This window comes from Electrona antarctica, assembly GCF_951216825.1.
Source record: "Electrona antarctica genome assembly, chromosome: 15".
NCBI classification, from domain to species: Eukaryota; Metazoa; Chordata; class Actinopteri; order Myctophiformes; family Myctophidae; genus Electrona; species Electrona antarctica.
Window position 1 is genome coordinate 72807 of NC_136796.1, and position 15718 is coordinate 88524.

The following is a 15718-nucleotide window of genomic DNA, read 5'->3' on the forward strand; positions in this document are numbered from 1 at the left end:
GGGGAGGAGGAGGAGGGGGAGGAGGAGGAGGAGGACCGGTGGGGCGGGGGACGAGCGCAGGAGGAGGAGGGGGGACCGGCGGCGGGCGCAGGCGTCGCACAGGGGCGGGGAACGAGCGCAGGAGAAGGAGGAGGGGGACCGGCGGGACGGGGGACGAGCGCAGGAGGAGGAGGAGGCCCGCGGCGGATGGAGGAGGGGGAGGAGAACGTCGTCGGCCAGGGCGGGAGAGGCTCCGGGAGGGGGGCGGCGGGGGGCGAGGGGCCACGGTGGCCATCAGGGTAGGGGTCACGATGATGATGGCCGGAGTTCGCCCGCTCAGCAGGACCAAACAGCGGGGCAGGTCAGCGCCGGCGGTGGGCGTGCGGTCGGCGCAGGAGAAGCACAGACCGTGCGGTGTGTGGAGGAATACGACCGTCTGGACCTCCAGCTGAAGAGGAACCAGGTGGAAGCACGCCCGCCCGGAACCCCCCTACGGCTGGACACACTGGGCCAGGTATGGCATGTCGCAGAACCCCATTTAGACCCAAGGTCAATTCTACACAATACATTCTAAATTTGTAGTTCTCACACTTTTGAGATTTTTCAAAATGTTGCAAAAATAGCAAAAAATAGCAGTACAATCTTGCAGTACGGCGAGATGTGACGCGCTGTGAGCTTTTATACAAGTAAGTAAGTAGCCTTGCCGAGCCATGGGGCCCATAGGGGCAGGAGCCATGAGGCCCATAGGGGCAGGAGCCATGAGGCCCATAGGGGCAGGAGCCATGAGGCCCATAGGGCAGGAGCCATGGGGCCCATAGGGGCAGGAGCCATGAGGCACATAGGGGCAGGAGCCATGGGGCCCATAGGGGCAGGAGCCATGGGGCCCATAGGGGCAGGAGCCATGAGGCCCATAGGGGCAGGAGCCATGAGGCCCATAGGGGCAGGAGCCATGGGGCCCATAGGGGCAGGAGCCATGGGGCCCATAGGGGCAGGAGCCATGGGGCCCATAGGGGCAGGAGCCATGAGGCCCATAGGGGCAGGAGCCATGGGGCCCATAGGGGCAGGAGCCATGGGGCCCATAGGGGCAGGAGCCATGGGGCCCATAGGGGCAGGAGCCATGAGGCCCATAGGGGCAGGAGCCATGAGGCCCATAGGGGCAGGAGCCATGGGGCCCATAGGGGCAGGAGCCATGGGGCCCATAGGGGCAGGAGCCATGGGGCCCATAGGGGCAGGAGCCATGAGGCACATAGGGGCAGGAGCCATGAGGCACATAGGGGCAGGAGCCATGAGGCACATAGGGGCAGGAGCCATGAGGCACATAGGGGCAGGAGCCATGGGGCCCATAGGGGCAGGAGCCATGGGGCCCATAGGGGCAGGAGCCATGGGGCCCATATAGGGGCAGGAGCCATGAGGCACATAGGGGCAGGAGCCATGAGGCACATAGGGGCAGGAGCCATGAGGCCCATAGGGGCAGGAGCCATGGGGCCCATAGGGGCAGGAGCCATGGGGCCCATATAGGGGCAGGAGCCATGAGGCCCATATAGGGGCAGGAGCCATGAGGCCCATAGGGGCAGGAGCCATGGGGCCCATAGGGGCAGGAGCCATGAGGCACATAGGGGCAGGAGCCATGAGGCACATAGGGGCAGGAGCCATGAGGCCCATAGGGGCAGGAGCCATGAGGCACATAGGGGCAGGAGCCATGAGGCACATAGGGGCAGGAGCCATGAGGCCCATAGGGGCAGGAGCCATGAGGCACATAGGGGCAGGAGCCATGAGGCCCATAGGGGCAGGAGCCATGAGGCCCATAGGGGCAGGAGCCATGAGGCCCATAGGGGCAGGAGCCATGAGGCCCATAGGGGCAGGAGCCATGAGGCACATAGGGGCAGGAGCCATGGGGCCCATAGGGGCAGGAGCCATGGGGCCCATAGGGGCAGGAGCCATGGGGCCCATAGGGGCAGGAGCCATGGGGCCCATAGGGGCAGGAGCCATGAGGCCCATAGGGGCAGGAGCCATGAGGCCCATAGGGGCAGGAGCCATGGGGCCCATAGGGCAGGTGCCTCATGGCTCCTGCCCCTATGGGCCCCATGGCTCCTGCCCCTATGGGCCCCATGGCTCCTGCCCCTAGGAGCCATGGGGCCCATAGGGGCAGGAGCCATGAGGCCCATAGGGGCAGGAGCCATGGGGCCCATAGGGGCAGGAGCCATGAGGCCCATAGGGGCAGGAGCCATGAGGCACATAGGGCAGGAGCCATGGGGCCCATAGGGGCAGGAGCCATGAGGCCCATAGGGGCAGGAGCCATGAGGCCCATAGGGGCAGGAGCCATGAGGCCCATAGGGGCAGGAGCCATGAGGCCCATAGGGGCAGGAGCCATGGGGCCCATAGGGGCAGGAGCCATGGGGCCCATAGGGGCAGGAGCCATGAGGCCCATAGGGGCAGGAGCCATGAGGCCCATAGGGGCAGGAGCCATGAGGCCCATAGGGCAGGAGCCATGGGGCCCATAGGGGCAGGAGCCATGAGGCCCATAGGGGCAGGAGCCATGGGGCCCATAGGGGCAGGAGCCATGGGGCCCATAGGGGCAGGAGCCATGAGGCCCATAGGGGCAGGAGCCATGAGGCCCATAGGGGCAGGAGCCATGGGGCCCATAGGGGCAGGAGCCATGGGGCCCATAGGGGCAGGAGCCATGAGGCCCATAGGGGCAGGAGCCATGAGGCCCATAGGGGCAGGAGCCATGAGGCCCATAGGGGCAGGAGCCATGAGGCCCATATAGGGGCAGGAGCCATGGGGCCCATAGGGGCAGGAGCCATGGGGCCCATAGGGGCAGGAGCCATGAGGCCCATAGGGGCAGGAGCCATGAGGCCCATAGGGGCAGGAGCCATGGGGCCCATAGGGGCAGGAGCCATGAGGCCCATAGGGGCAGGAGCCATGAGGCCCATAGGGCAGGAGCCATGGGGCCCATAGGGGCAGGAGCCATGAGGCCCATAGGGGCAGGAGCCATGGGGCCCATAGGGGCAGGAGCCATGAGGCCCATAGGGGCAGGAGCCATGGGGCCCATATAGGGGCAGGAGCCATGAGGCCCATAGGGGCAGGAGCCATGAGGCCCATAGGGGCAGGAGCCATGAGGCCCATAGGGCAGGAGCCATGGGGCCCATAGGGGCAGGAGCCATGAGGCCCATAGGGGCAGGAGCCATGAGGCCCATAGGGGCAGGAGCCATGGGGCCCATAGGGGCAGGAGCCATGAGGCCCATAGGGGCAGGAGCCATGAGGCCCATAGGGGCAGGAGCCATGAGGCCCATAGGGGCAGGAGCCATGGGGCCCATAGGGGCAGGAGCCATGAGGCCCATAGGGGCAGGAGCCATGAGGCCCATAGGGGCAGGAGCCATGAGGCCCATAGGGGCAGGAGCCATGAGGCCCATAGGGGCAGGAGCCATGGGGCCCATAGGGGCAGGAGCCATGGGGCCCATAGGGGCAGGAGCCATGGGGCCCATAGGGGCAGGAGCCATGAGGCCCATAGGGGCAGGAGCCATGAGGCCCATAGGGGCAGGAGCCATGGGGCCCATATAGGGGCAGGAGCCATGGGGCCCATAGGGGCAGGAGCCATGAGGCCCATAGGGGCAGGAGCCATGGGGCCCATAGGGGCAGGAGCCATGAGGCCCATAGGGGCAGGAGCCATGAGGCCCATAGGGGCAGGAGCCATGGGGCCCATAGGGGCAGGAGCCATGGGGCCCATAGGGGCAGGAGCCATGGGGCCCATAGGGGCAGGAGCCATGAGGCCCATAGGGGCAGGAGCCATGGGGCCCATAGGGGCAGGAGCCATGAGGCCCATAGGGGCAGGAGCCATGAGGCCCATAGGGGCAGGAGCCATGGGGCCCATATAGGGGCAGGAGCCATGGGGCCCATAGGGGCAGGAGCCATGGGGCCCATAGGGGCAGGAGCCATGGGGCCCATAGGGGCAGGAGCCATGAGGCCCATAGGGGCAGGAGCCATGGGGCCCATAGGGGCAGGAGCCATGGGGCCCATAGGGGCAGGAGCCATGAGGCCCATAGGGGCAGGAGCCATGAGGCCCATATAGGGGCAGGAGCCATGGGGCCCATAGGGGCAGGAGCCATGAGGCCCATAGGGGCAGGAGCCATGGGGCCCATAGGGGCAGGAGCCATGAGGCCCATATAGGGGCAGGAGCCATGAGGCCCATAGGGGCAGGAGCCATGAGGCACATAGGGGCAGGAGCCATGGGGCCCATAGGGGCAGGAGCCATGAGGCCCATAGGGGCAGGAGCCATGAGGCCCATATAGGGGCAGGAGCCATGGGGCCCATAGGGGCAGGAGCCATGAGGCCCATAGGGGCAGGAGCCATGGGGCCCATAGGGGCAGGAGCCATGAGGCCCATATAGGGGCAGGAGCCATGGGGCCCATAGGGGCAGGAGCCATGGGGCCCATAGGGGCAGGAGCCATGGGGCCCATATAGGGGCAGGAGCCATGAGGCCCATAGGGGCAGGAGCCATGAGGCCCATAGGGGCAGGAGCCATGGGGCCCATAGGGGCAGGAGCCATGGGGCCCATAGGGGCAGGAGCCATGGGGCCCATAGGGGCAGGAGCCATGAGGCCCATAGGGGCAGGAGCCATGAGGCCCATAGGGGCAGGAGCCATGAGGCCCATAGGGGCAGGAGCCATGGGGCCCATAGGGGCAGGAGCCATGAGGCCCATAGGGGCAGGAGCCATGGGGCCCATAGGGGCAGGAGCCATGGGGCCCATAGGGGCAGGAGCCATGAGGCCCATAGGGGCAGGAGCCATGAGGCCCATAGGGGCAGGAGCCATGAGGCCCATATAGGGGCAGGAGCCATGGGGCCCATAGGGGCAGGAGCCATGAGGCCCATAGGGGCAGGAGCCTATCTCCTGTTTCTGTGAGAACGATGGCTTCAAAGTTGCATTGCAACTTTTCAGGAAAAGAAAGCCTGCCGTTTCTATTAGCTTGGATTCACCATCGATGATGTCACTGGTGGACGGGTTTCTGAACTGCCCACAGCCTTCCTATGAGACACAAACTGAGTAGGAAAAAATTGTGGTATTTTATCATGAACATTAGTTAGGACCAATTATAGGAAGAGAAGTTCAAAAGTGGTGAAGTGGTCCTTTAAAGATTAGAGGCTCAGGTGGTCTTTACACCAGAACGTTGTTCATAGGAAACGGCAAAATAAAGTATGGTTTGCTGGTGTCCCTTTAGACGAGAACGGCGTTTTGGGGAGCTGAAAACGCAACAAAGTGAAACCACCTCCCAGAGTGGAAATGTTTGAGAACGCCGTTTCCTCGAGTCTCCATGTAAACAGGCAAAACGGAAAAATCCGCAAAACTTATGACATCATGGCTCACGTTGGCTCACAGCGCATATGTTTATTACATTGATGCAGAGCCATATGGAGTTCATACAATGAACAAGCCTCCCTCCTAACAAGCGCCGCTCATCAGCGATGGTGAATGTAAATGAAATGATGTAAATGAGATGCCCTGTGATAGGTGGCAGCAGCGTTTATAGCCTAATCCATTATAAAATATATAACCATCCCGTGGCTCTGCCTGCATGCTCTGTCTGTCTGCCTGCCTGTCTGTCTCTCTGCCTGCATGCTCTGGGCTGCCTGTCTGTCTCTCTGCCTGCATGCTCTGGGCTGCCTGTCTGTCTGTCTGTCTGCCTGTCTGTCTCTCTGCCTGCATGCTCTGGGCTGCCTGTCTGCCTGTCTGTCTCTCTGCCTGCATGCTCTGGGCTGCCTGTCTGTCTCTCTGCCTGCATGCTCTGGGCTGCCTGTCTGTCTGTCTGTCTGCCTGTCTGCCTGCATGCTCTGGGCTGCCTGTCTGTCTCTCTGCCTGCATGCTCTGGGCTGCCTGTCTGCCTGTCTGTCTCTGCCTGCATGCTCTGTGCTGCCTGTCTGCCTGTCTGTCTGCCTGTCTGTCACCTCGATGCGTTAGTAGAACGCAGGCAGCGAGTGACGGCCACGACCCCGTCGTGGTTCTGGAAGCATCATTCAAAACCCCGATAGGGTTGCGTGAAGGGGGAGGAGCTACCTGGTTCTTCTTCTTGTACGTGGGTCTATTTGGCAGCCCGTTACCGCCACCTAGCGACATTATAGCGTTTTCATAAAGTGTGCGTTCTCGTGTAAAGGGTCAATAAAAAATGAGAACGCAACGGGACTTTGACATTTTATCTGGAGACGGTCACCGTCTAAAAGCCTCAGTTTAACCACAAGCCACAGGTTCAAAGGAATGTCCATGTCCATGTCCAAATTGTCCATCATACATTTTCTCGATTTTACTTTGCACTTTCCAACTCCTCCAAACAGTTGTCAAAACTATGAAAAGGAAACATAGGGACATACATGCAGTCCTCTCATTAGTGAGCTGACAGACAGGTGCATCCAATTCTCAAACAAAGTGTGATCGCGGTCAAATACAATTCAATCCATTTGTGGGGTCCTTGGCACAAACAAGTTTTTAAAAGGCATTTGTAGAATCGAACCGGCCTCAGGTTATAATGGGTTATTTATTAACTCTATAGGCTCCTCTGGCGGTGCGTCTCGGCGTGCTGTTGGACATCCTGGGCGTGAAGGAGGCGGTCTTGGCTCCCATCCCCCCCCACCTCCAGCTGGCTGCAGCCGTCACAGGCTTCTGGCTGCGAGAGGCCAGCCCGCGCCCCTCCCAGCCCCAGCTCCAAGCTCTGCTGCTGGGCATGGTCTACGGAGATCTGTCCCTGTCCTCCTGCAACACCCGGCCCGGGGCCGACCAACACAACGGTACGTCATTATGGCATGCTTGATTGATTGAAGAATTTATTAACAGTTTGCAGAATTACAGTACATTTCAAGCACAAACTCAATACAAAGGCTGTTAACTGTGAGTGGACGACCCAATTAAGCATTACACTTGTTTCCAATAGGGTCCACCATGTTCAAATCATCAAAACATTTAGAGACGTACAAATAGACACTTCTATAGACAGAACAGGAATTCATCATAGAGAACAGGAATTCATCATGCCACATGCTACATGCCTGCCTGTCACTTTTGGAGCAATAGAAAGCTCCTGTTGTAAAGGGATTTAGTGTTGTCTATTGTATATTTTAATGTTGTACCAGTTTTTATTCATGGATAATTGTTTGGACCCAATGTTTTATACAATTGTATCTGTAACTAACTAACTAACTGACTGACTCATCTGTGTCGGGCAGAAACCTTGTATCTGTAACTAACTAACTAACTGACTGACTCATCTGTGTCGGGCAGAAACCTTGTATCTGTAACTAACTAACTAACTGACTGACTCATCTGTGTCGGGCAGAAACCTTGTATCTGTAACTAACTAACTAACTGACTGACTGACTCATCTGTGTCGGGCAGAAACCTTGTATCTGTAACTAACTAACTGACTGACTGACTGACTCATCTGTGTCGGGCAGAAACCTTGTATCTGTAACTAACTAACTGACTGACTGACTCATCTGTGTCGGGCAGAAACCTTGTATCTGTAACTAACTGACTGACTGACTGACTCATCTGTGTCGGGCAGAAACCTTGTATCTGTAACTAACTGACTGACTGACTGACTCATCTGTGTCGGGCAGAAACCTTGTATCTGTAACTAACTAACTGACTGACTGACTCATCTGTGTCAGGCAGAAACCTTGTATCTGTAACTAACTAACTAACTGACTGACTGACTCATCTGTGTCGGGCAGAAACCTTGTATCTGTAACTAACTAACTGACTGACTGACTCATCTGTGTCAGGCAGAAACCTTGTATCTGTAACTAACTAACTGACTGACTGACTCATCTGTGTCAGGCAGAAACCTTGTATCTGTAACTAACTAACTAACTGACTGACTCATCTGTGTCGGGCAGAAACCTTGTATCTGTAACTAACTAACTGACTGACTGACTCATCTGTGTCGGGCAGAAACCTTGTATCTGTAACTAACTAACTAACTGACTGACTCATCTGTGTCGGGCAGAAACCTTGTATCTGTAACTAACTAACTAACTGACTGACTGACTGACTCATCTGTGTCGGGCAGAAACCTTGTATCTGTAACTAACTAACTGACTGACTGACTCATCTGTGTCGGGCAGAAACCTTGTATCTGTAACTAACTAACTGACTGACTGACTCATCTGTGTCAGGCAGAAACCTTGTATCTGTAACTAACTAACTGACTGACTGACTCATCTGTGTCGGGCAGAAACCTTGTATCTGTAACTAACTAACTAACTGACTGACTCATCTGTGTCGGGCAGAAACCTTGTATCTGTAACTAACTAACTGACTAACTGACTGACTCATCTGTGTCGGGCAGAAACCTTGTATCTGTAACTAACTAACTAACTAACTAACTGACTGACTCATCTGTGTCGGGCAGAAACCTTGTATCTGTAACTAACTAACTGACTGACTGACTCATCTGTGTCGGGCAGAAACCTTGTATCTGTAACTAACTAACTAACTGACTGACTCATCTGTGTCGGGCAGAAACCTTGTATCTGTAACTAACTAACTGACTGACTGACTCATCTGTGTCGGGCAGAAACCTTGTATCTGTAACTAACTAACTAACTGACTGACTCATCTGTGTCGGGCAGAAACCTTGTATCTGTAACTAACTAACTAACTGACTGACTGACTCATCTGTGTCGGGCAGAAACCTTGTATCTGTAACTAACTAACTGACTGACTGACTCATCTGTGTCGGGCAGAAACCTTGTATCTGTAACTAACTAACTAACTGACTGACTCATCTGTGTCGGGCAGAAACCTTGTATCTGTAACTAACTAACTGACTGACTGACTCATCTGTGTCAGGCAGAAACCTTGTATCTGTAACTAACTAACTGACTGACTGACTCATCTGTGTCGGGCAGAAACCTTGTATCTGTAACTAACTAACTAACTGACTGACTCATCTGTGTCAGGCAGAAACCTTGTATCTGTAACTAACTAACTAACTGACTGACTGACTCATCTGTGTCGGGCAGAAACCTTGTATCTGTAACTAACTAACTGACTAACTGACTGACTCATCTGTGTCGGGCAGAAACCTTGTATCTGTAACTAACTAACTAACTGACTGACTCATCTGTGTCGGGCAGAAACCTTGTATCTGTAACTAACTAACTAACTGACTGACTCATCTGTGTCGGGCAGAAACCTTGTATCTGTAACTAACTAACTAACTGACTGACTGACTCATCTGTGTCGGGCAGAAACCTTGTATCTGTAACTAACTAACTGACTGACTGACTGACTCATCTGTGTCGGGCAGAAACCTTGTATCTGTAACTAACTAACTAACTGACTGACTCATCTGTGTCAGGCAGAAACCTTGTATCTGTAACTAACTAACTGACTGACTGACTGACTCATCTGTGTCGGGCAGAAACCTTGTATCTGTAACTAACTAACTGACTGACTGACTGACTCATCTGTGTCAGGCAGAAACCTTGTATCTGTAACTAACTAACTAACTGACTGACTGACTCATCTGTGTCAGGCAGAAACCTTGTATCTGTAACTAACTAACTGACTGACTGACTCATCTGTGTCGGGCAGAAACCTTGTATCTGTAACTAACTAACTAACTAACTAACTGACTGACTCATCTGTGTCGGGCAGAAACCTTGTATCTGTAACTAACTAACTAACTAACTGACTGACTCATCTGTGTCGGGCAGAAACCTTGTATCTGTAACTAACTAACTGACTGACTGACTCATCTGTGTCGGGCAGAAACCTTGTATCTGTAACTAACTAACTGACTGACTGACTCATCTGTGTCGGGCAGAAACCTTGTATCTGTAACTAACTAACTAACTAACTAACTGACTGACTCATCTGTGTCGGGCAGAAACCTTGTATCTGTAACTAACTAACTAACTAACTAAGTGACTCATCTGTGTCGGGCAGAAACCTTGTATCTGTAACTAACTAACTAACTAACTAACTGACTGACTCATCTGTGTCAGGCAGAAACCTTGTATCTGTAACTAACTAACTAACTGACTGACTGACTCATCTGTGTCGGGCAGAAACCTTGTATCTGTAACTAACTAACTAACTGACTGACTCATCTGTGTCGGGCAGAAACCTTGTATCTGTAACTAACTAACTAACTAACTAACTGACTGACTCATCTGTGTCGGGCAGAAACCTTGTATCTGTAACTAACTAACTAACTAACTAACTGACTGACTCATCTGTGTCGGGCAGAAACCTTGTATCTGTAACTAACTAACTAACTAACTAAGTGACTCATCTGTGTCGGGCAGAAACCTTGTATCTGTAACTAACTAACTAACTAACTAACTGACTGACTCATCTGTGTCAGGCAGAAACCTTGTATCTGTAACTAACTAACTGACTGACTGACTCATCTGTGTCGGGCAGAAACCTTGTATCTGTAACTAACTAACTAACTGACTGACTCATCTGTGTCGGGCAGAAACCTTGTATCTGTAACTAACTAACTGACTGACTGACTCATCTGTGTCGGGCAGAAACCTTGTATCTGTAACTAACTAACTGACTGACTGACTCATCTGTGTCGGGCAGAAACCTTGTATCTGTAACTAACTAACTAACTGACTGACTCATCTGTGTCGGGCAGAAACCTGGTATCTGTAACTAACTAACTAACTAACTGACTGACTCATCTGTGTCGGGCAGAAACCTTGTATCTGTAACTAACTAACTAACTGACTGACTGACTCATCTGTGTCGGGCAGAAACCTTGTATCTGTAACTAACTAACTGACTGACTGACTCATCTGTGTCGGGCAGAAACCTTGTATCTGTAACTAACTAACTGACTGACTGACTCATCTGTGTCGGGCAGAAACCTTGTATCTGTAACTAACTAACTAACTAACTGACTCATCTGTGTCGGGCAGAAACCTTGTATCTGTAACTAACTAACTAACTAACTGACTGACTCATCTGTGTCGGGCAGAAACCTTGTATCTGTAACTAACTAACTAACTGACTGACTCATCTGTGTCGGGCAGAAACCTTGTATCTGTAACTAACTAACTGACTGACTCATCTGTGTCGGGCAGAAACCTTGTATCTGTAACTAACTAACTGACTAACTGACTCATCTGTGTCGGGCAGAAACCTTGTATCTGTAACTAACTAACTGACTGACTCATCTGTGTCGGGCAGAAACCTTGTATCTGTAACTAACTAACTGACTAACTGACTCATCTGTGTCGGGCAGAAACCTTGTATCTGTAACTAACTAACTAACTAACTGACTCATCTGTGTCGGGCAGAAACCTTGTATCTGTAACTAACTAACTAACTGACTGACTCATCTGTGTCGGGCAGAAACCTTGTATCTGTAACTAACTAACTAACTGACTGACTGACTCATCTGTGTCGGGCAGAAACCTTGTATCTGTAACTAACTAACTGACTGACTGACTGACTCATCTGTGTCGGGCAGAAACCTTGTATCTGTAACTAACTAACTGACTGACTGACTCATCTGTGTCGGGCAGAAACCTTGTATCTGTAACTAACTAACTAACTGACTGACTGACTCATCTGTGTCGGGCAGAAACCTTGTATCTGTAACTAACTAACCAACTGACTGACTCATCTGTGTCGGGCAGAAACCTTGTATCTGTAACTAACTAACTAACTAACTGACTGACTCATCTGTGTCGGGCAGAAACCTTGTATCTGTAACTAACTAACTAACTGACTGACTGACTCATCTGTGTCGGGCAGAAACCTTGTATCTGTAACTAACTAACTAACTGACTGACTGACTCATCTGTGTCGGGCAGAAACCTTGTATCTGTAACTAACTAACTAACTGACTGACTCATCTGTGTCGGGCAGAAACCTTGTATCTGTAACTAACTAACTAACTGACTGACTCATCTGTGTCGGGCAGAAACCTTGTATCTGTAACTAACTAACTAACTGACTGACTGACTCATCTGTGTCGGGCAGAAACCTTGTATCTGTAACTAACTAACTAACTGACTAACTGACTCATCTGTGTCGGGCAGAAACCTTGTATCTGTAACTAACTAACTAACTGACTGACTCATCTGTGTCGGGCAGAAACCTTGTATCTGTAACTAACTAACTGACTGACTGACTCATCTGTGTCAGGCAGAAACCTTGTATCTGTAACTAACTAACTGACTGACTGACTGACTCATCTGTGTCGGGCAGAAACCTTGTATCTGTAACTAACTAACTAACTGACTGACTGACTCATCTGTGTCGGGCAGAAACCTTGTATCTGTAACTAACTAACTAACTAACTGACTGACTCATCTGTGTCGGGCAGAAACCTTGTATCTGTAACTAACTAACTAACTAACTGACTGACTCATCTGTGTCGGGCAGAAACCTTGTATCTGTAACTAACTAACTAACTGACTGACTGACTCATCTGTGTCGGGCAGAAACCTTGTATCTGTAACTAACTAACTAACTAACTGACTGACTCATCTGTGTCGGGCAGAAACCTTGTATCTGTAACTAACTAACTGACTGACTGACTCATCTGTGTCGGGCAGAAACCTTGTATCTGTAACTAACTGACTGACTGACTGACTCATCTGTGTCGGGCAGAAACCTTGTATCTGTAACTAACTAACTAACTGACTGACTGACTCATCTGTGTCGGGCAGAAACCTTGTATCTGTAACTAACTAACTAACTAACTGACTGACTCATCTGTGTCGGGCAGAAACCTTGTATCTGTAACTAACTAACTAACTGACTGACTGACTCATCTGTGTCGGGCAGAAACCTTGTATCTGTAACTAACTAACTAACTGACTGACTGACTCATCTGTGTCGGGCAGAAACCTTGTATCTGTAACTAACTAACTAACTGACTGACTGACTCATCTGTGTCGGGCAGAAACCTTGTATCTGTAACTAACTAACTAACTGACTGACTGACTCATCTGTGTCGGGGCAGAAACCTTGTATCTGTATCTAACTAACTAACTGACTGACTGACTCATCTGTGTCGGGCAGAAACCTTGTATCTGTAACTAACTAACTGACTGACTGACTGACTCATCTGTGTCAGGGCAGAAACCTTGTATCTGTAACTAACTAACTAACTAACTGACTGACTCATCTGTGTCGGGCAGAAACCTTGTATCTGTAACTAACTAACTGACTGACTGACTCATCTGTGTCGGGCAGAAACCTTGTATCTGTAACTAACTAACTAACTGACTGACTCATCTGTGTCGGGCAGAAACCTTGTATCTGTAACTAACTAACTAACTGACTGACTCATCTGTGTCGGGCAGAAACCTTGTATCTATAACTAACTAACTAACTGACTGACTGACTCATCTGTGTCGGGCAGAAACCTTGTATCTGTAACTAACTAACTAACTGACTGACTGACTCATCTGTGTCGGGCAGAAACCTTGTATCTGTAACTAACTAACTAACTGACTGACTGACTCATCTGTGTCGGGCAGAAACCTTGTATCTATAACTAACTAACTAACTGACTGACTGACTCATCTGTGTCGGGCAGAAACCTTGTATCTATAACTAACTAACTAACTGACTGACTGACTCATCTGTGTCGGGCAGAAACCTTGTATCTGTAACTAACTAACTAACTGACTGACTGACTCATCTGTGTCGGGCAGAAACCTTGTATCTGTAACTAACTAACTAACTGACTGACTGACTCATCTGTGTCGGGCAGAAACCTTGTATCTGTAACTAACTAACTGACTGACTGACTGACTCATCTGTGTCGGGCAGAAACCTTGTATCTGTAACTAACTAACTAACTAACTGACTGACTCATCTGTGTCGGGCAGAAACCTTGTATCTGTAACTAACTAACTAACTGACTGACTGACTCATCTGTGTCGGGCAGAAACCTTGTATCTGTAACTAACTAACTAACTAACTGACTGACTCATCTGTGTCGGGCAGAAACCTTGTATCTGTAACTAACTAACTAACTGACTGACTGACTCATCTGTGTCGGGCAGAAACCTTGTATCTGTAACTAACTAACTAACTAACTGACTGACTCATCTGTGTCGGGCAGAAACCTTGTATCTGTAACTAACTAACTGACTGACTGACTCATCTGTGTCGGGCAGAAACCTTGTATCTGTAACTAACTAACTAACTGACTGACTCATCTGTGTCGGGCAGAAACCTTGTATCTGTAACTAACTAACTAACTGACTGACTGACTCATCTGTGTCGGGCAGAAACCTTGTATCTGTAACTAACTAACCAACTGACTGACTCATCTGTGTCGGGCAGAAACCTTGTATCTGTAACTAACTAACTAACTGACTGACTGACTCATCTGTGTCGGGCAGAAACCTTGTATCTGTAACTAACTAACTAACTGACTGACTCATCTGTGTCGGGCAGAAACCTTGTATCTGTAACTAACTAACTAACTGACTGACTCATCTGTGTCGGGCAGAAACCTTGTATCTGTAACTAACTAACTAACTGACTGACTGACTCATCTGTGTCGGGCAGAAACCTTGTATCTATAACTAACTAACTAACTGACTGACTGACTCATCTGTGTCGGGCAGAAACCTTGTATCTGTAACTAACTAACTGACTGACTGACTCATCTGTGTCGGGCAGAAACCTTGTATCTGTAACTAACTAACTGACTGACTGACTCATCTGTGTCGGGCAGAAACCTTGTATCTGTAACTAACTAACTGACTGACTGACTCATCTGTGTCGGGCAGAAACCTTGTATCTGTAACTAACTAACTAACTGACTGACTGACTCATCTGTGTCGGGCAGAAACCTTGTATCTGTAACTAACTAACTGACTGACTGACTGACTCATCTGTGTCGGGCAGAAACCTTGTATCTGTAACTAACTAACTAACTGACTGACTGACTCATCTGTGTCGGGCAGAAACCTTGTATCTGTAACTAACTAACTGACTGACTGACTCATCTGTGTCGGGCAGAAACCTTGTATCTGTAACTAACTAACTAACTAACTGACTGACTCATCTGTGTCGGGCAGAAACCTTGTATCTGTAACTAACTAACTGACTGACTGACTCATCTGTGTCGGGGCAGAAACCTTGTATCTGTAACTAACTAACTGACTGACTGACTCATCTGTGTCGGGCAGAAACCTTGTATCTGTAACTAACTAACTGACTGACTGACTCATCTGTGTCGGGCAGAAACCTTGTATCTGTAACTAACTAACTAACTAACTGACTGACTCATCTGTGTCGGGCAGAAACCTTGTATCTGTAACTAACTAACTGACTGACTGACTCATCTGTGTCGGGCAGAAACCTTGTATCTGTAACTAACTAACTAACTGACTGACTCATCTGTGTCGGGCAGAAACCTTGTATCTGTAACTAACTAACTAACTGACTGACTCATCTGTGTCGGGCAGAAACCTTGTATCTGTAACTAACTAACTAACTGACTGACTGACTCATCTGTGTCGGGCAGAAACCTTGTATCTGTAACTAACTAACCAACTGACTGACTCATCTGTGTCGGGCAGAAACCTTGTATCTGTAACTAACTAACTAACTGACTGACTGACTCATCTGTGTCGGGCAGAAACCTTGTATCTGTAACTAACTAACTAACTGACTGACTCATCTGTGTCGGGCAGAAACCTTGTATCTGTAACTAACTAACTAACTGACTGACTCATCTGTGTCGGGCAGAAACCTTGTATC

At 50.7% G+C, this 15718-nt stretch overlaps 1 protein-coding gene across 1 annotated transcript in view; it reads left to right on the top strand.

The window, feature by feature from the left end:
* The window catches only part of LOC306938678 (single-strand DNA endonuclease ASTE1-like), a gene marked incomplete at its 3' end in the record, with an annotated part of 33926 nt that overhangs the window by 11980 nt on the left and 6228 nt on the right, over window positions 1-15718 (top strand). The window contains exons 5-6 of the mRNA XM_079522944.1: window positions 103-493; window positions 6519-6753. Coding sequence (XP_079379070.1) covers window positions 103-493; window positions 6519-6753 — 626 coding nt within the window. The remainder of the gene's footprint in view (window positions 1-102; window positions 494-6518; window positions 6754-15718) is intronic.